The 21354-nt window shown below is 43.0% G+C and overlaps 1 protein-coding gene across 1 annotated transcript in view; it reads left to right on the top strand.

The window, feature by feature from the left end:
* Positions 1-510: 510 nt before the first annotated feature.
* TNFAIP8 (TNF alpha induced protein 8) overlaps positions 511-21354 on the top strand; it is a 121827-nt gene continuing 100983 nt past the window's right edge. The window contains exon 1 of the mRNA XM_024743409.1: positions 511-673. Within this exon, the coding sequence (XP_024599177.1) occupies position 673 (1 nt within the window). The 5' untranslated portion in view covers positions 511-672. The remainder of the gene's footprint in view (positions 674-21354) is intronic.

Below are 21354 nucleotides of genomic sequence, written 5' to 3'. Positions count from 1 at the left end.
GCAACAGATAACAGATGATAAAATTCATGCGTACTTGTTAGGTGCCAGGCATGAGCTCACTTAACCGATTCAACTCACTACGAGGTTGGTATCTCATTTTCACAGTTGAAGAAACTGAGAGACCCGAAAGGTAACGTCTTCCTTGCATATCTCCCAAGCCTGTCCTGGCTCCTCGCGCCCAAAAATCTTGCCTTGCAGCTCAAGTCCAGCTCCCAGGTAGCTGTCCAGCTCTCCTCCGCGGTCTCCGGAGCTCTGGCCACTCCTGACCCCCAACGCCAGGCCCAGTCTGCCCAGTCACGGCCGCTGGGGTTCTCCTCCCCTCCCCGCCCTGGACCGCTAGATCCTCCTCTACCTTGCCTCCCCGGCTGCTCCGCTCCTCCTCCTCCGCACGCTCCGCCCCCGACCTCCCGGCTCCTCCTCCTTGGCCGGCTCCGCCCCCAGCCTCCTAACTCCACCTTTCGTCCCGCCCCCGTCTCCTTAGCTCCTCCTCCTATCCCCGCCCCTCGTTTCTTTTGCCTTGCCCCTGGCTCCCTTTCTCCCGCCGTCTCTGGCCCGCGCTCTGCTCGTGAGTCCGCGGGGCCCCGCGAGCGTTCAAGAGTCTAGGCAGCTCCGCGCCGTCAGATCGCCCAGCTCGCCTCTTGGCGTCCCGGCGCCACCGGGCCCCCTCTTCCGAGTAAGTGCCTCCTGGGCGCGCCGGTTCCGCACACACCCTCGCAGGGCTTCCCCGGCTGCTGGGCTGTGGGCTGCTCCTGAGGGCGCGCTTTCAGCTCGCCGAGAGTCTCTGGAGTGGGTGGGAGTGGGTGGGAGTGCGTGTGAGCGAGTGTGTGTGTTTGTGCGTGTGTGTGCAGACGCGCACAGCTCCGAAATCTCCGCAGAGTTTTACTCAGTTCCTGCAGCGCAGAGACAACCTGAGACCTCCAGCTCGGGGCCCTTACCGATTTGGGCTGACCCCTTAACTTCCACCTCCTGCACTGAGCCCCATCCCTATTCCTTGCTTCCTTCTGCAGACGCGGCCCCCACTACGTGTCACGCCCTCCTGGTAACAGCTCCTGCTGTCGAAAGGACTGGCCCGGTTATCAGGATGCCCCAGATTGCAGACCGAGATGCTAGCCTGAGATTGTAATCCAACCCTGCATTGTAAAATGGGCAGGGACTAGAGTTTTGCCTTGAGATCGTTCGGTGGAGACTTCCTTTGAGGAAGAAAGTTTGTGTGTGTGTTTGTGTGTCCGTCCGTGTCTTTGCGCGCCCTCTCGACTCTCAGCCTTCAAAACCTGATGCAAGAACACTTGATGAGCGCCCTCGGACCCAGGGTGGCTGATAGGCATGTTCAAGACCACTCTGACCAACCGGGTTTGGGCGCCTAAAAGATGTTTATTGATTCAGTGACACCCTATTGCTAAAGCCAACTGATAAAACACAGCCCTAGGTAGGAAGAGCAGTACCCTGAGAGAATCATGGGAGGAGGGAGACAGTAGTTGAGTGCTCAGTGTTGAAACAAAGAAATACTTAAGACTGATAATTCCATCCTTGCATAAATTATTTTTATTGGTGGTCAATACTATCTCAATGTAGGGTGTATTTCTGCCCTAAAAAGCAGATTTAATTGCTAGCAGTACAGTACTTTAATCCATCAATAAAACGATTCCCTGGTTGCTGAGGTCCCTGAATTCTTCTGTATCTCAGTTTATTCTTGCTATCTTCTTGCTGTGAAAGTAGAGATACCCATAAAATTTCCCCACCTTCTTGATAAGAATTCATTTAGGAGATGCTGGTAGGGAAATGACCTGTTGAGTAGAAATTATTCATTGAGGCATAAGGGAGACAAAACTATGTGGTTAAAGGAAATAACCAGAACAGAGCAAGCTTTAAGTTGCCATTGTGAAAGTTAGAGCTGATATGAAAGTTAGAGCTGATAAATCACTTTAAGTGCCGCTTATCACAGCAGATATTTTTATCCTGGTTTGAATCTTGTGTTACACAAAATTGTTTCCACAGTGTTTTAACTAAGGAAACATTATGCTTTGAAATGTAAACATATGACTCCATCTGTCTTTAAGGAAAGAAATAATTATCACACTTAATTAAACACCTGGAAACATTTATTGCCACCTTCTAATTAGATCTGTCATGGGGAGTTGTCAGCAAGTTATTGTTAATATTCTAGCTGGTAACACAATTGGCTTTTTCGTAGATTTTTGGGGCGGGGGATGCCAGTTCTCCTTCATATACATTACTTGTCTCTGCCACTTCTTGCTCAGCTTTTGAGTTTTTAACCTGTAATTTGAGTAAATAAAGTTTAGGGAAGTGGACTACCATTTACCTCCCTGTAAAATATGAATACCTTAGGTATTGAATGTTTGGTATTAAGGTCTTTGCATTAACAGATGTAGGTCTTCTAAGCCATTATATCCATCTAGATTATCTGCTAATTTAAGAATCATTAATAAATTATTGAATATAAGAAAGTTCCTGCCAAATTGTAGTGATCCTGCACAGATGCTCCTTTAAATTTTTTTTCTTTAAGAGAGACTTGAATCTGTAGTGCCTTTCGTTCTAATGTGTTTAAATTCAATGAGGAAAGGGGTGGCATGAGCTGGAAAATCTGCTTATCTTTGTTGCCTCTTAATTTTCTGTTTCTTACTATATTGTTGGATATAGTCTTCATCTGTGTAGTGAGTGTTGCAGACAGGCTGTTCTGGGAGTCCAACAGAATGGCAGAAACTGAGGGTGAGCATACAAACTGCAAGTGCCAGGAACAGAGTATTTTATGAGGACTGTTCTCTGCAATTTTTTATTCTGTTGAAATTGGAGGAAAGGGTGTGTGGAGAGAAATGATTGCATCCAAACAGTACTCATTAGGAAATGCAGTTTGCGGGAGGAGGGGATTTCTAGGTGGTTTACGACTTGGGGAGCTTCAGGTAGCTGATCCTTGAAGCTGAGGCTGCCACAGTGCCGGGCACTCGCGAGACCTCATAGTTAATTGATTCAGTTAATCCTTGTCTGCTTGGATCAGCCCCTTGGAATGAACACATTTCCTTCTTGGAGATTTCTTTCGTCCTCAATCAGAATTGAGCTTTGCTTCCACACCATGCAGAAGAGTCCATTCTCCACCCCCTCCATTCTTGCCTGGTACAAATTGAGGGCTTGACCATGGGATGACCTCCAGGAGGCAGAGGAGGGTGGGTGATAACAAATAAAGGCCACCTGTTTTCTCACGGAGGGAGAAGGGAGTGTTAGCGCAACCCCAGTACCATGGGCACTGACTCGGGCACTGGGGACATGCACAGGGGCCCACCTGGACAAAAATGGGACAGTTTTCCTCAGTTTGGCATTCACAGAGATAATCAGCTCTGCTGCAGAGTTTAAGAGAAGGCACCGTGTGGTGCCAGATAAACTTTGATCACCTCAACTCTCCTCACGCTGCCCACATCCTGCATTTAATACCAAATGCACAGAGTAAGCATTCAACAAACACCGAAAAGGAGCTTTTAACACCCCAACCTTCATGTTTCCCTGTGAGAAGCAGTTTACTTCCTGCTCCCCCATCTCTGGTTTTGATGACTTTGGCCCTGGGGTCTGAGCCAACTGCAGTTTCTAGACTTTTGTACCTCAGTGGGGCTTCCCAGTAGCTAAAAACAGATGGTTCATTGAGTGTAAAAAAAAAAAAAAAAAAAAAAATCAGTGAACCTTGTTGCAAAATGTAAACGAGGTCAAGTAGTAACCAGTGAACGTCAGTTCGCATTCTATATTTTGGCCTTAAGAAAAGGAAGTGAGCTACAGTAGGAGGTAGATAATTCTAGAATGTGAGAGGCACCATTTGGCCCATGAGTCTTAGACTACAACGGTGGCCGTTATACAAGTTGGGAGGCGCATCCCCTCTGTCCAGCTTGCAGGGGCACCATTCATTCACGCAGCGGGCATTTATTGAGCTCCTACCGTGTACGTGGTACTGTGCAGCCCTCTCATGTTCGCACCAAGGCCTGGGATCCAAGAGGACCGGTGACTTGCACGAAAATGTTTGCTGGTAAGAACGAGTCCCTGAAGATAAATTGATAATGGCAAAGATGGGTTCAGAATTCTTCTGAGTTTCACAAAGGAAAGTAAAGGCAATTCCTTAGAACAGTAGATGAATCATTTTCAAAATATTTATTTCTCAATAATAAGAAGTTGGAATAAGTGTCTTTCATCTGATGTCTGTTTCAAATCACCAGTGGTATAACTGCAATAAACGTGATTCCATAAGATTTGGTTTTCTTGGCCTTGCATGTCAAGCATGGAAGTTACCTGAGAAATTTGTTTTAAAATGTCACATGCTCCAAAATAATCAAATAACATCCACCCATCCTTTTAGGGATAGGTTGCTTTTTCTCTAGAAGAAAGTGTTTATGGTTCAGAACCAAGGTAGCAAAGATGCAGAGCCAGCTGCAAAGCTGGATGGACGTCAGCAAGTTTGTTTTCCCAGGATTGTGGAGGTTTTTTTGGCCGCCCATGCGGATTGTGGGATCTTAGTTCCCCAACCAGGGATGGAACCCGGGCCCTCCGCTGTGAAAGCTCAGAGTCCTAACCACTGGACTGCCAGGGAACTCCCGGATTGTGCTTTTTCATATAGAACAAGAGGGGTGATTGACCAACATGATGATATTTCACTCAGGGTGACCAGGGGCTAGGCATGCAACCACCTTCCCCACCAAAAAGAAACAAAAAATGGCTGGGAGGTCACAGGAATGGGCCTCCCCTGGAACAACCCAAGCTGACTTATAAGCACATTGGGGTTTGTTTCTTTAATAACAGAGAATGGAATTAAGTCCAAAATTCCACTTGTTGTCATTTCCTTAAACATTGGGAATGAAGATGACTTTTAGTTTAGTCAAAAAGTGGTTGGGTCACGTGACACTGTTGGAATCAGCTGTTCATATCTCAGCCACCACTAGCTGTGTGACTTGGGATAAGCTACTTCAGCTCTCTGAGCCTATTGCTTTACCTAAAAAGTGGGGATGGTATTTCTATCATAGGATTGTTGTGTGGATTAAGGCAGGATGTTCCTCTCCTGGTGTCCAATGTGCAGAAGCAAGTGGTCTACTTTGTTGGATTGGCCAAATTGCTCTCATTTCAAGACGATGGTGTTTGTACTGGGCCATAGTGGAGCAGAGAGGGAGAGTGGTGACTGTTACCACATGTGCTTTTAGCATGAACTTTCCTTTTTTTGCCTCTGACGATGCCAGAGAAGCCCAGAGAAGGGGGTGCATGTAGCGCAATTTCAGTTATTCCCAGCTGCAGGGTCACGTGATTATATAGGGAAATCTTGCTGCTGCCGCCGCTGCTGCAACTGCCAAAGAGAATGAGCCAGAGCAGGGCATCTGGGTTTTATGTGTCTGAGCAGAAGAGCCATGGCATCCAGTAAACCCTCCCTATGCATGAGAGACACTTTTAAAAGGCCCGTTACAGTTCATTTGTGAGCAGTGGGTTGGCCTTTAGCCTATGGAGGCCCTTATTTAAAACAGGTAATGGATATGAAACCAGGTTTTCCAAGCCAGACAGGAAGCTATGTCTCAGCTGCCGTTGGTGTTGCAAAGGGACTCGGGCTGGCATGTCTTCAAGAGAAGTTGTGAGAGTTCCGAGGGGCAGAGGGCAGGGACATTATCTTCAAGGTTGTCCACTGGGGCAAGCTCTTCTGGGAACACAGCACTCTGCAGGGCACACAGGACACTCATGAATATTTGAAAGGAGCCAAAAAGGAAGAACCAGCCCACCTGGCCAATACCCTCTCTAAGCCTGGCTCTTATTCCTTCAAGCCAAATTCATTTAGTTCAAGCCTTCTCCACTCACAGCTGTTATTTTATTTATTTCAAAAAATGAGTTCCTTATGACTGTCAACCAAAGTGAGGGAGACAGAGGTTGTGGTGTGTCCTGGTGGAGTCCCACTGTCCTCATCCTTTCCCATCTCGGCCTCTTGAGTTGTGCTCAGGCTCTCACATACATGTAGATGCAACATGTTCTACAGAACACGTTGGAGTACGGAGTTCTACGGAAATGCCACGTCTTCTGAGAAAAACTGCAGGTACAATGTTGGCCAGAGGTTGCAAAGTTCAAAACAATCTTTGATGACTCAGACCTTTAAGAAAGAAGTCCAATACCTGATTCCACCCCTCTGTGATTGGGAAACAACTCCCTTTTTCTCCCTTTCTTCTCTCTTTAAAAAGATGAGGTAGTTTTCTGGGAAGTGGCTGGTGTTTGATTCAATACTATCACCGCCCTGGAAGGGCAGAGCAGTCTAGACTTAATGATGGAATTCTTTCTTCCTTGGTGCAGAGATAGGCCCCCCGGTGACTCACAGAGTGTACCTGGGAGAGGTGATGAGCTCAGCCCTCCCTCCCCGAGCATCCGGTGATGGTCTCTGTGTTGCACATCCTTAGCCATTTTGCTCCTTTGCTTTTATGGCCTGGAACACCTGAAGGTTCTTGAAAGAACGGCCGCTCTTTTTGCCAAGAAGAGAGACTCTGTGTCGATAAGGAGGCTCCCGGGTTCCTGCCCTGTGGTTTGAGAATGCAATTATCTGGGCAGCCACAGAGGTGATCTCCCAAATGAAATTTTGAACTTGTCCAACGTGCTATATTTTAGGGCTCATCTGGGGCCATAGTTCACCTACTGTGGCATCTCCAAGGCCGGGCCAGGGAATCTGCCTTTCTAACAATTCTCTCCCCGCGCCCCCATGCCCACCCCTGGTGACTGATGCACAGTGAACTGAAAACCCCTAGCCTGGGAGATCAGTTGTAATGTCTCGTTCTGTAAAGATTATTCAGGCAGTATCTGTAGGTGTCTCCCCACCTCCTTTTTTTCTTTGGCAGTGGAAAAGTGCAAATCTCTTGAAAGTACAGAGTGACTTTAAAGTTTAAAGAAGATTAACATGAACGCGCACAAAATGAACACCTGTGTACCCATCCTAGGAAATAACAAAGTGGTTTTTCAAGTAGGTCCTCACTGGGTTAAAAAATGTTGACCAACAACCAGGTCAAGAACAAAAAATAACAACCAAAACCAGTAGTGACATCCCACACATAGATCAGGAATTGAAAGCCACGAAGCAGAGACACCAGGGAGTCTGCTCAGTGTTCATTTGTTCACAACCTAGATTTCGAATCACTGGCAATGCTGACCTCATCCTTTAGTGTGCTGCTGACTTGAGGACACCTCACGTCGCTTTGTAGATCACTGACATGGGATGGGCGCCCTTTTTCTAGGAGTGGCAACTGTTGGGAGGAGCCCCAGACCCAAGACTCTTGAGTTGCCAAGTAGCCTGTTTTCCCTTCCCTGGGTCTACTCCCCTGTCCTGAGGTCCTGGCACCTCCAGGAAGCTATCCTGTTCTGAGAGTGCCGTGCCCCTCTCATGTTGAAATGGTGGGTGATAGGAAAATGGACAATAGACTGCTTTCTTTGAAGCTGTCTTGCTGTAACTTCCTCCCCCTCCCCCTCCTCCCCCTTTGTCCTCTACTTCCTCTTCCTTCTCTTCCTTTTTTTTTTTTTTTGCATTTTGAGTTGTGTAAGTACTTGAGACTTTCTTCCCTACTTCTGAATTCTGGTCAGTTTTCAATTTCTCATTCTAATAGGGGCCTTGAAAATTATTGAATAATAATGGTCTGCTACTGATGATACATAGTCCTAATTTTAGTAGAACCACTATTTTTTCCCTCTAGGTTGAAATATTTGACTAGGGACCCACAAGTATAAAAATGGACTGATTTGAGTCTTGCCTCAGCCTTCCTCTCTAGCCAGCAATCCTCCAGGTTTGCTGCTCCTGAGTCCAGCGCACGAGGGGCCTTGTAGCCTCACAATTTGGGAAAAGGGGCAGGTGGAGGAGGTTGGGAAGTGACTTGCAGAGACAAACCACAGGCCAGAGAATGAATCACCACAGTCTTCCTGGTGCATACCTGGTCTCTGAGTTCCCTACAAGCATGTCCACCCCAAATTTTACCCTTCAGTCAGTCTTTTCTGTTTCCTTTCATGGTTGCCCTAGTATTTGTATATTCGTGATAACAGATAGTATACCAGATCACTGTAACAGTTTGCTAGGGCTGCCATAACAACATTCTACAGACTGGGTGGCTTAAACAATAGAAATTTATTTCTCACAGTTCTGGAGGCTGGAAGGCCAAGATCAAGGTGTTGACAGGTATGGTTTCTCCTGAGGCTTCTCTCCTAGGTTTGCAGATGGTCACCTTCTCATTTTTTCCTCACATAGTCTTTTCTCTGTGTGCATGCATCTGTGGTATCTCTCTCTCTTTCTTTTTATGAGGACAGCAGTCATATTAGATTAGGGCCCCACCCTTTTGACCTCATTTAACTTTAATTATCTTTTAAAAGGCCCTATCTCTAGTCACACTGGGGATTAGGGCTTCAGCCTAAGAATTTGAGGGGGAGGGGGCAGAATTCTATCTATAACAATCTCTTTTGTAAAGGTATTACGGGGAATTCCCTGACAGTCCAGTAGTAGGACTGGGCACTTTCACTGTGGTGGCCTGATTCAGGAACTAAGATTCCAAAAGCCGAGCAGCGCAGCCATAAAAAAGGGCAGGAGTATTACAAATAATACCCTTTGTGTTATTATCATATGGTTTACGTCTACATATATAATCTTCAAAAATCATGGTTATTATTTTTTACTTTAAACAATGATCTTTTGAAGAAATTAGAACATGAGAAAAAGTTTTTTATATTTATCCACTTACTTGAGGCTCTTCATTCTTTAGTGTAGATCCGTTTCCATCAGGTATTTTTTAATCCTTCAGCCTGAAGAACTTCCTTTAATATTACTTGTAGCCCAGAGCTGCTGGCAACAAATTCTCTCAGCCTCCTTTGTACATGTGCCCCTCATGTCTGTGTGTCCAAATCTCTTCTTATAAGGGTACCAGTCAGATTGCATTAGGGCACATCAGAAGAACCTCACTGTAGTTGAATCACCTTTTTAAAGACCCTATCTCCAAATACAGTCCCATTTTGAGTTACTGGAGGTGAGGACTCCAACATATGAATTCTCTTAGTGGGGGGGACACAATTCAGCCCATAACAGTTAGGATGCTTTAGGCTGCAGGTAAGAGAATGCCCAGCTACCAGTGGTTTGAACAGTAAAGACATTAAATTATCTTACGTGAAGGGAGTCTGGGGTTGATCCAATCCAGAGTTGAATCAGTGCCTCAAACAGTATCATCAGGGACCAGGTTCTTTCCATCCTTCTCTTCTCCCATCCTTAATATGTTACCTTATTTTTTCTGCAGACTTGCCACCTCGTAGACAGAAAATAGTTTCTTCTGCGGTGGGTATCACAGGCTTCTCCAAACTCATTCAAAGACAGGAGGAGCTTGTGGATGTGGGGAGAGGGGTGGGCAGAGAGAGCAGCAATAAATCTGTTCTCTTTTAATGTCCATCTCTTTTCTTTTCTTTTTTTTTTAACATCTTTATTGGAGTATAAATGCTTTACAATGATGTGTTAGTTTCTGCTTTATAACAAAGTGAATCAGCTATACATATACATATATCCCCATATCTCCTCCCTCTTGCATCTCCCTCCCACCCTCCCTATCCCACCCCTCTAGGTGGTCACAAAGCACCAAGCTGATCTCCCTGTGCTATGCAGCTGCTTCCCACTAGCTATCTGTTTTACATTAGGTAGTGTATATATTTCCATGCCACTCTCTCACTTTGTCACAGCTTACCCTTCCCCCTCCCTGTCCATCTCTTTTCATCAGAGGATAAATCTTTCCTGAAGCCTCCTCAGGCCTCACTGACCACAACTGAGTCACAGCTGCAAGGGAAGCTGTGAAAATAAGTAATGGACATTAAGGGAAAACTTCTACTTTGGGATGTTGGCTGTACCAATGGGAACAAGGGAAAGAGGCATGATTATTGGACAGATAAATAATATCTGCACCAGCCCCAGGCTCCCATGCTCTAGAAGCTGTCTAGCTGAGCCATCACTATTACTGATAATAATAATCTCAGGTTTTATTGGAATTAAAATTATCTGCCGATGCTGAGTAGTTGGGAGAAAAACAAAGATGTGGAAGGTGTTAACCACATATATAAACTTAATTACTACCAGTAGTGACTTTTTAATGTTGTGGGTTTCTAAAAATAGCAGTATTTACTTTGGAGACAGCATGCTGCATTGAAACCCAGAAGATGTTCATCAAATAGAGAGTTCTTTATCTTTATGGAAATGTTTACACCCCCAATAACAGTAATCATGACAAACACTTTTTGAGTACTTATGATGGGCCGGGCACTGTGCTAAATGCTTTATACACATTATTAAATTCATCTTCCTAACAGATCTGTGAGAAAGGTATTGTTGTTAATCTGCATTTGCAGATGAAGAACTGAGGCTTGGGGAGGTTAAATAACCTGCCATAGATGCCAGGCTGAGCTGGGAGTCACACCCTGGCAGCTCAGCTTCATCCCATACCTGTGCTTTGAACTGCTACAGGATATTACCCCTCAACAAAGCTGCTAAAAACTCCCTCATTTTCTGTAAGCTCTCAAAAGCTGTTATCTTTCCAACCAGTCAGAGTCTACCTCATAGTTGATGTCTCATTTTATTGTTCATATTTTAAGATTGAGATATAATTGACATTCTGGTGTTTTTAGTAGTAGAAAGAAGAACCTTGAGAGTGTGCCCAGCTGACACCGACTCACCTGGTGACCTTCAACAAGCCACCACAGTCTCCTCTGAGAGGTTCAGATTAAGACTGAGTCTGCGGGGCCACATCCAGGCACTTAGGGTCTGTTGTTCACAGACCGTTGCCCTCTGCAGATTGTACTAAAAGTCCTGTTTATTTCAGACGTGATTCACAAATGTATTTCAAAGTAAGGATGTGGAAGTTCAAGATGAATGGAGCTGTACTTCCCAAATTGAGAAGATCACATTTATATCCTTTTTCATACTGGGAAGAAGTTGGACAATTTTAATAACCCAGAGGAATGTGTCTTTCATTACTGGCTTGTACAGAAGAGTGCCAATCTGAGTGATGGCAAATTTGTCCTCAGGTTATAGAATCTTGTGTGAGGCAAATTTAGTAAAAGCTGGGAAAACTTCCTGATGGTCATTGTGCAGAGACTGCACCCTGCAGAATGCTTGGGCAGCTGGGAATTGGCTTTAGCAGAAGCAGGGCTAGGTGTGCTTCTCATCTGGTGACTCTAATAACAGGGACGCAGTGGAGATGCTGTTCCAAAATGCAGTGCAGACATTGGGAGCCTGTGTTTCTTCTCTTAGTCCTGAATTCATGTTGCTAAAGTTGTAATAACATCTTGCGTGTGGTATTTTTTTGCGGTACGCAGGCCTTTCACTGCTGTGGCCTGTCCCGTTGCGGAGCACAGGCTCCGGATGTGCAGGCTCAGCGGCCATGGCTCACGGGCCCAGCCGCTCCGTGGCATGTGGGATCCTCCCGGACCGGGGCATGAACCCGTGTCCCCTGCATCGGCAGGCAGACTCTCAACCACTGGGCCACCAGGGAAGCTCCTGTTCATTTGTTTTTTAATCGACTATTGCTAATAACGAGTCTGGAGCTGAGTATGGGAGTAAGGGGTGTAAGTCTCTTGTCTAATTCTGGGAACTCAAAGCTGCCCTAGGTTGGTATGCTGAATGCTACAACTCTGAGTCAAGTGATTAATCTTATGTCTGTGAGAAATCAACACACAACAGCTCTTTGCAATTCCAGTTAGGCATCCTAGAGGTCATTTTGAATTAAGAACACCTTTGAGATATTTTGGAGTACATGATTTGCTATAAGCTTTTAAAAATGATTTGAAGTGTTATAAGGCAAATTTTCATTAAAACAGTATAGATGAAATCATTTCCTGTCACCATGAGCAGTTCATTGAAACAGAAGTCCTTCATAAGATACTGGCTCCCAGCTGATTGGCTGCTTGGCCCCTTCCCCTCCTCTATTGCCTTGCTGGGTTTTCCATCAGTTGGCTCTTATTGTGCTGACTCGCCTAGATTCCTTTTCTTTTTTTAACTTAGTGACATTTTTTAAATTTAATAATTGAAAATCCATTCAATGTTTCTGGTCAGAAAAGTCCACATTGTAAAGACTGCAATTAAAATTGTGGTTCCATGCAATTTAGATGAAGACTCCAATTGGATTTTTAATTTGAAAACTAGCAGATACTATTTTAAAGCACATCTGGAAACACATATTCTTTTTTTTTTTAAACATCTTTATTGGAGTATAATTGCTTTACAATGGTGTGTTAGTTTCTGCTTTATAACAAAGTGAATCAGTTATACATACACATATGTTCCCATATCTCTTCCCTCTTGCGTCTCCCTCCCTCCCACCCTCCCTATCCCACCGCTCTAGGTGGACACAAAGCACCGAGCTGATCTACCTGTGCTACGCGGCTGCTTCCCACTAGCTATCTATTTTACGTTTGGTAGTGTATATATGTCCATGCCACTCTCTCACTTTGTCCCAGCTTACCCTTCCCCCTCCCCATATCCTCAAGTCAATTCTCTAGTAGGTCTGTGTCTTTATTCCCGATTCTTTTTTTTATAACTTAAAAAAAAAAAGAAAATGTTACTTTATTGCTTTTTCTTAATTGAAGTATAGTTGATTTATACTATTATATTAGTTTCAGATGTACAACATAGTGATTCAATATTTTTATAGATTATATTTCATTTAAAGTTATTATAAAATATTAGCTATATTCCCTGTGCTGTATGATATATCCTTGTAGCTTATTTATTTTGTACATAGTAGGTTGTACCTCTTAACACCCTCCCTTCGTCTTGCCCCTCCCCCTTCCCTCTCCCCAGTGGTAACCACTAGTTTGTTCTCTATATCTGTGAGTCTATGTTTTGTTATATTCATTTGTGTTATTAGATTCCACATGTAAGTGATAACGTACAATATTTGTCTTTCTCTGTCTGACTTATTTCACTAAGCATAATACCCTCCAGTTCATCCATGTTGTTGCAAATGGTAAAATTTCTTTTTTTATGGCTAATATACCACTTCTTTATCAATTGGTCTGTCCATGAGCCCTTAGGTTGCTTCCATGTCTTGGCTACTGTAAATGATGCTGCTGTTAACATTGGGGTGCTTGTATCGTTTTGGATTAATGTTTTCAATTTCTTTGGATATATGCCCAGGAGTGGAATTGCTGCATCATATGGTAGTTCTATTTTTAGTTTTTTGAGGAACCTCCATAACTGTTTTCCATAGTGGCTGCACCAACTTACATTCCCATAACAGTGCACGAGGGTTTCCTTTTCGCTGCATTCTTGCCAACATTTGGTATTTGTGGTCTCTTTGAGGATGGCCATTCTGACAGGTGTGAGGTGATATCTCATTGTGGTTTTGATTTGCATTTCTCTGATGATTAGTGATATCGAGCATCTTTTCATGTGCCTATTGGCCATCCATGTGTCTCCTTTGGACAAATGTCTATTCAGGTCTTCTGCCCATTTTTTTATTGGGTTGTTTGGTTTTTTGATATTGAGTTATATGAGCAGTTTGCATATTTGGATATTAACCCTTTATAGGTCACATCATTTGCAAATATTTTCTCCCATTCAGTAGGTTGTCTTTTCGTTTTGCAGATGGTTTCCTTTGCTGTGTAAAAGCTTTTAAGTTTAATTAGACCCCATTTGTTTATTTTTTTGCTTTTGTTTCATTTGCCTTAGGAGACAGATCCAAAAAAATATTGCTTCGATTTATGTCAAAGAGTACCTGTGTTTTCTTCTAGGAGTTTTATGGTTTCCACTCTTACGTCCTTTACAAATTTGAGTTTATTTTTTTATATGATGTGAGAAAATGTTAGATTTTCTTGACACTTTTCTTCAAACTTTTTTATTGTAAAATAAAACACAAATAACAACAACAAAAAAACACACATATAACAAATGCACACCTTAGTGAATTATTATAAGGCAAACACTCTTATAACCATCACTCAGGTCAAGAAACAGAACTTTGCTAGCTACCCCAAAAGTGCCTTCACATACCCTCCCTAATCACATTACCCTTCCTTACTCCAAAAGTAAATGCCATCCTGACCTTTATAGTAATCACTTCCTTGCATCCCTTTATGGTTTTATCACCCAGGTGAGCAGCCTGATACACTGTAGTTTAGTCTTACCCATTTAAAAAAAAACTTGTATCTTTTAAGTCTCTTTTAATCTATGGATTTCCTTAACATCCTCCCTCATTTTAATTATTTAAAAGAATAGTTTTTTTGGGGGGGGGCTGTTTGATCTGTAGAGTTTCCACAGTCTTATTAACAAGAAAGATGCACGCCCCCCCACCCAGGTACATTTCAAGTTGTTCCTTTGCCCTCTATTTCCTGCATCTGGGTCCAGAGGATTGATCAGACTCAGGTTTGATCCCTTTGGCCAGATTACAGGTGCTATTGTATCCTTTCATTGGAAGGCACACAACGTCTGTTTTTTCTACTCTTTTTTTTGCCTTTAGAAGCTGTTGATCCTCAATGTCTAGACCTATTAATTCATCGGAGATTGCAGAATAGTGATATTCTAATTCTACCATTTTGCTTTACTTTATTAGCTAGAATAATTTTATAAAGGTAGACTTCCCTTCAATCTGTTATTTGATTACACAGTGGTACAGGTCACATAGAAAAAACAAGGTAAACGCTCAGTTCTTTCCTTTGATTTACCCAGTTTTCGAGAATTGGTTTCCTGTCATTCTCAGAAGGTGACCAATGGTTTTTTTAAATTGGTATGATCATGAATTAAATATACTTAATAAGACTCAGATCGTCCCATCTTTGACCAGTGGGAGCTTCTTCATGTTGGCTCCTAGGTCCTTCTGACATGACCTTAGCTTCTGTGTTATCTGGTGTGTTAAGGTGATCCAGGCCTGTCTTGTACATTTTCTGCCTAGACCTGGATTCAACCATTTCTTCAAGAATCCCTGGTTTATTTTAATGAGAATGGTGTCTCAGGACCATAACCCAGGCACTAGAGATGTGCATTCACTGCAGTAGTCGTTGTTTCTAGGCTGTTTCATTGGTCAGAGCTGAGAAAATACACACTCACTCACACACACACACACACACACACATTTACATACAAACATATGTACACATATAAAGATAAAATACTTTGTGAGTTCATGTTGATATTTCCAAGTCAAATTCGAGACTACGGGGTTTTGTTTAACTTCTTCTATGTTACGTTTATATTTCCTTTCTTTCGTACTTAGAATCTTTGCTTTTTAGTCCCAAGGGAGATAGAATATCTTTTAATTACCCATTGATTACCCTGTATTACACATACACCAGTCTCCAAGTAATCAGCTATGATTAATGAAAACAATAAAAATAATTTATTTGGCATATGCCCTACTCATTCTTCCCCAATTTTTTTTAATGGCTGTACTATATCTGCATTGTCAGATCATATAGCCATTATATACTAAAATATCTCCCATTCAATGCACATTTAGTCTTATTTCTACAGGTAACTATATATGTCATGCTTATCATCAGTCCTCATATCACTGTCTCTACAAATTTTGATTGAAGCTGTTTCTCTAGTGGATTCCTTAGGTAGGGCTTATGGGAATAGTATTCCCTAATTCCTTTTTTCCCCCTTATTTATTTATTTATTTTTGGCTGCGTTGGGTCTTCGTTGCTGCGCGCGGGCTTTCTCTAGTTGTGGCGAGCGGGGGCTACTCTTTGTTGCAGTGCATGGGCTTCTCATTACCGTGACTTCTCTTGTTGCGGAGCACAGGCTCTAGGCGCGCAGGCTCAGTAGTTGTGGCCCAAGGGCTTCAGTAGTTGTGGCTCGTGGGCTCTAGAGTGCAGGCTCTAGTAGTTGTAGTGCACGGGCTTAGTTGCTCCGCGGCATGTGGGATCTTCCTGGACCAGGGCTCGAACCTGTGTCCCATGCATTGGCAGGTGGATTCTTAACCACTGCGCCACCAGGGAAGCCCTCCCCCTAATTTCTTGATAAAACTTTGTGACCTTTATACTAAAGGTCAGTTTTGTTGGATAGAACATACTTGGCTCACATCTTCTTTCCTTGAGAATCTTAAATATGTTACTTCATTTTCTTCAAAGTATTGTTGTCAAAAGTCTGATAATGATGATAATCTAATTTTCTTAGCCTCTATAGTTCGCTTTTGAGAGCATCCACTATACATCTTTTTCCTTCAATCTACTATCTATCTAGCATTTCTGCACAGTGAGTAGTGAGCTTGTATGTAACCAAATCCAAGTTTATGACTTGGTCAACCCTGGTGCCAAATAATTTCTCTCTCCTGTTAACCTAGAATGAGCCACTTGCTCTTAGTAACTGTAGTTTTTTATCTTTGTAACCTCAGCTGTACCTTGTAAGGTGTACAGAACACTAAATATATACTTGTTTATGACATAAATGAAGTGGAAGGATGTGGGTTTTTTTCCTTTCCTTTAGCCTGTTAGGAACTGCCCCGCCCCTTTGACTCTTTTCCTCCAATCAGGCGTGGCCTTGCCTCAGACACAGCTGTGCTCACAGAGGCAGGCTCTTCCCTGAGCAGGTGTGTGGGCGCTGCACCCGTGGGACCTGGTCTCCATATTCACCGTGTCAAGTTGTTAGACCATGTTCTCGTGATACTGCTTTTTCAAGACGAGCAAACTAGGAAGCCCTGTCTCAGAGTGTTGGCTCCACACTAGATGCCAACCTGGTCTCCACACCTGCTTGCCCTCTGCGTGGTCAGTACTTTGACTTCTCCTTGTGGGTGTTACGGCCCGGGCCCCTGGCATATGGGGCCCAGACCCCCTCCTCTCTGAGGATGCTGGGGCTGCTGCCTGCCCTTTTCTTTCTTGGCTGACCTTTTTCGCCTTAACTTCTTGGTCACCAGAACCCATGGCAGGACATCATATTGGGAACCCTCACCCAGATGTGATCCCTGATACACTTTCTTCAACATACACACTGTTTAGGTTTTGAAATGTAAATTCCAGTTGACTGGCACGCATGCCATTTTGGCCAAAGCCTCTTCTGCTTGTTGCTTTACTACCTGGATCAGTCACGCACTTTGTTTATCTGTTGCATTTGTGACCTTTGACCTCTGGTATCCCACACTTCTCGGAGCACTATCATATGGGCATGACCTTGCCCAATTTTAGGCCTGGCCTGCACTACAATCCTGTGATGTCCCTGCCCTGGCTGTCCTTTTTAGGTCTTGGCCTGTGGCCGTGCTTTTTTTTTTTTTTCCTTTTTTTCTTGAGTACCTCAGGGCCAAGAACATTGTGATAGATGGCTTTTTCTTCTTTTTCTACTTCCAGCTGCCTATGTTTTTGCCTTTTGCCTCTCGTTGGCTCCTGGTGAGCCAGCTGTGGTGGTAGAGGCTCAGTATTCATTGAGCACTTACTATGTGCCAGGCATTATACTAAGCTCAATAAATGTTGAGCCTCTACCAAATCCTAGGTTCTATCATTATTATTCCCATCTTAAAGATGAGGAAACTGAGACCATGAGAGTTTAAGTCCTTACCCAAGGCCAAAAGCAAAACTGATAGTCATATCCTTTGGTTCTTAACCACATTGCTGTACTTCCTCATGAAGAAACATAGGCTCAACAAGGACCTACTGTATAGCACAGGGAAATATATTATTCGATATCTTGTAATAGCCCATAATGGAAAAGAATCTGAAAAAGAATAGATATATGTATAGCTGAATCACTTTGCTGTACACCTGAAACATTGTAAATTACCTATACTTCAATAAAAAGATAAAAATTATATATATAAAAAAAAACCCACAGGCTTTACTGAGGAAGCTTGTGGGTCTTGCCCAAGCTCAGTAACCTTGCTGGCCTCTGGAGGTTGGATGGTGGAGCTGACAACTCTATAATGTTTAGATCTTGAACAGAGTTTTCTCAGAGCTATTCAAGATCGCTGATTTAGACTGTGCAGCATGAATGGGAGGGGGAGTGGGGAGTGATAGAAATATGGCTCCAGAGTCTCACAGCCTGGAATAGTCCCAGATCTGAAAATCTATTGTCAGGACTGCAGACAACTTGAAAGCTGCATGTCTTGCTGATAATAAGTCAGCAGGGTTAGCAGCACTTGCTTGTTAATGCCTCCACAAGGGGCAGGAGAAGGCAGGTAAAGCTTAAATATGTCAATATTGACACTTGTTAGACATTCTAGTCGTGAATTTGGTGGACGAAGGAGTTAAAACTATCTAAAATAAGGTTTTTAAGAATTTCTTCCTATCCGTGCTATCTCTACATATGTTCTCAGAATTTTTTTTTAAGCATTATTATTTCTACCCAGGGAAATCTTATAGACCCATTTTGCTTACATGACGTTTTTGAAATAACTGAGCAGGAGATGCAGATGTTATTTGGTACCACGTAATGGAAAAAGCTCTGGATAGGTGAGTGGGTGCTTTGCGGCAACTGGCTGGGTGATTTTGCTGAGGCAGTCACCCCTCTGGGTCTTAATTGCCACATCTAAGGAATGTAAGGTGTAGACTACATAATCTCTAATCCCTTACGGCTCTAAAATTCTGTGCTTCTGATTGTTGATTGCTATCATCTGCACTTTTCATTGCCATTTTAAGCGTGGAAACCAAGCCACTGGTAGAGCAGGAGGGGTAGAGCTCTGGATTCCTCTGGAAGGAGGAATGCCACCCTGCCCCAGTGTGGAATGAGGAATTCTATACCAGGGGCTCAGGGTGGGGAGCTAGAGCTCTGACCCTGAGTCTTTCCAGGAGGCTTTAGGACTACAAAGTGAGATACTCCTGTGAGTAGATTTATTTTTAGGTTATCTTTGTGTTCCCCTTCATAAGACAAGTGACTGCTAACTATACTAACATCCTAGGAAATTTGCTAGATGATGTCTTACACCAGAGACCCCACCTGTGACTATCCAAGAAGCTGATACGTGTAATCATGAGTGAATTCGGTCTGAGACAAAGAGTTCATTGCAGTGTTGTTTTTAGGAATAAACAAAATGAAAACTTTAAACAACTTAAATATGCATCGACAGCTTATATACGTTACGGTACTTCCGTGAGATGAAACATTATGCAGCTTTAGAATAAGATTGGTCTTTGTGCATGGATATGGAAAGATCTCCAGGACAGATTAAATCAAAAAGCAAAATAATGATCTCATTATGTTTTAAAAAAATGTATATTCTATGTTTATGAGTGCATAAGCTTTTTTTTTTTTTTAAAGAATGGACAATACACTGTTAATAGTGGAACTTTGGATTTGAAGAAGGGAAAGGAGGTTAACTTTTCATTTTATACCTTCTATCATTCTTAAATTTCATAATAAAGATACATTTGGAAAAGGAGAGGATTTAGATTTCAGTTGAGTTTTTGAGGCAGTCTAATACTTCCTTAGAAAAATCCATATAAACAAAGCATACTGAGCAAAGCAAGGTGTTGTCTATAAACACTAGTCTCCCAGCTTTAGGTAACCCCCCCCACCTCCTCTTCTTAACACACAGTCTCAGATTACGCGTCCTCTAACCTCAAATTGTCAATGGCACCCCAGGTCTATCAGAAACAAGTCTGGAAGAGCAATATGGCAGAGCAGCAGCGCATGGGCCTGCTGACTTGTCATCCATGCATTCGGCAGTATTTGTTGAGGACCCGCTGGGCACCGGGCATAATGCTAGCTCTGGGATATGTAGGGGATGGGCGTGCTTTTCGGAAACTGTACGTGACTTCTTGGAGCCTCAGTCTTCTTACTTGTAAAACAAGTTGTTGGGACTAAATAGAACAGCAAATGCAAGACTCCTTGCCCAGGCCCCAAAGAACAATATTTGCTCATTTGCCTCACCCTTCTCTCCATGTTCAAGGCTAGGCCTGATCCCCACTGCTCTTCTGCATGTTTCATTTGGTTCCCGTTCGTAAATTGTGCATTGTTCCAGAACACACACCAATCTTCCCTGCTTTTATCTTTGCTGGTTATATCCCCCTTTCCTGCATGCCCATTGCTTCTCTTTCCTGGACAAACTTAAATTTTCCTTCAGGATCCAGTTCAAATGTTGCCTCCTCGATGCAACTTTTCCTGGTTCTGTTCTTTACCAGGAAAAAAAGTCCAAAAGTAATCTCTTCCTCTTAAGAATGTGAATAGCTCATTCTGGTCTTCCTATCTTTATGTTGATTATAAGTTATGACATTGCAGCTTAATTTGCAGCTGTCTTCGCCCTACTAGATATCTTTCCTGAGAGCAGTAACTAAGTTTTGTTCATCACTAGAAGTTATCTCTGTCCCCGTGTTCTCAGGAAATATGAATGACTTCATTTTTATGATTACCCAAATATCATTTTTACATTCATTTAAAAGATTATTTTAGTTTCATGTTCTTGAAATCCACTACTAACAGCAGGTTAGACAGAGTTTCTTTCCCCCTGCAGGGATTAAACTTGGAAATTGTGGAGCTGTTATCCCTGAAGAATGTTCAAGAAGAGACAGGCAGGCATCTTTCTAGGGTGGTTCAGGCAGTTACCACCCTTCACATGAGTAACTGGCTCATAAGATCTTGTCTGATGAGGTGAGATCTTATCCTGATAATTTAAAAAAGCAAACAAGCTATACCCACTATTAAGACAACTCCAAGCATAAGTAAAGGAAATGAGAAAGAAAAAAAAAATAGTAAGATTTTAGATATGTGTGAGCCAACAACTTGTTTCATTTCTATTTCTTTCCATCCTTATCCATAGTTAAATATTATAGCTGTGACCATAGCATAGACACAGTTTAATATTCTACTTTTCTCTTAACATTATTTCCTACACAATTTCCTATGTTTTTTTTTTGTTTGTTTGTTTTTGTTTTTTTTGCGTTACGCGGGCCTCTCACTGCTGTGACCTCTCCCGCTGTGGAGCACAGGCTCCGGACGCGCAGGCTCAGCGGCCATGGCTCACGGGCCCAGCCGCTCCGCGGCACGTGGGATCTTCCCGGACCGGGGCACGAACCCGTGTCCCAAACCCGTGTCCCCTGCATTGGCAGGCGGACTCTCAACCACTGCGCCACCAGGGAAGCCCGATTTCCTATGTTTTTATGGACATTTTGATTCTGTTTTTCTCAGTGAAATTATTGGAATTCAGTTGATGCCTTTCTTGAGCAAGAAATGGAGATTATAAAGCAAAGATGTAGCCTGAGGGAATGTTTCCCCTGCATCGGCAGGCGGACTCTCAACCACTGCGCCACCAGGGAAGCCCAGCATTGTGTATTTTTAAAAGGCATGATCTTATTCTGATATTGCTGAGATATACTGGAGCAAAAATATTAACAAATGATTTGATTGAAGTTTACAGCACAATAAATGAGATTAAGATTGTGAGCCACTTTAAAATGTTTTCTTAAATGAAATACACATCTTTA

This window comes from Neophocaena asiaeorientalis, unplaced genomic scaffold (assembly GCF_003031525.2).
Source record: "Neophocaena asiaeorientalis asiaeorientalis breed wild unplaced genomic scaffold, Neophocaena_asiaeorientalis_V1.1 scaffold26, whole genome shotgun sequence".
Classification (NCBI taxonomy): domain Eukaryota; kingdom Metazoa; phylum Chordata; class Mammalia; order Artiodactyla; family Phocoenidae; genus Neophocaena; species Neophocaena asiaeorientalis.
The sequence above is the reverse complement of the archived record's forward strand: the minus strand, read 5'-3'. Positions and strand labels throughout refer to the sequence as shown.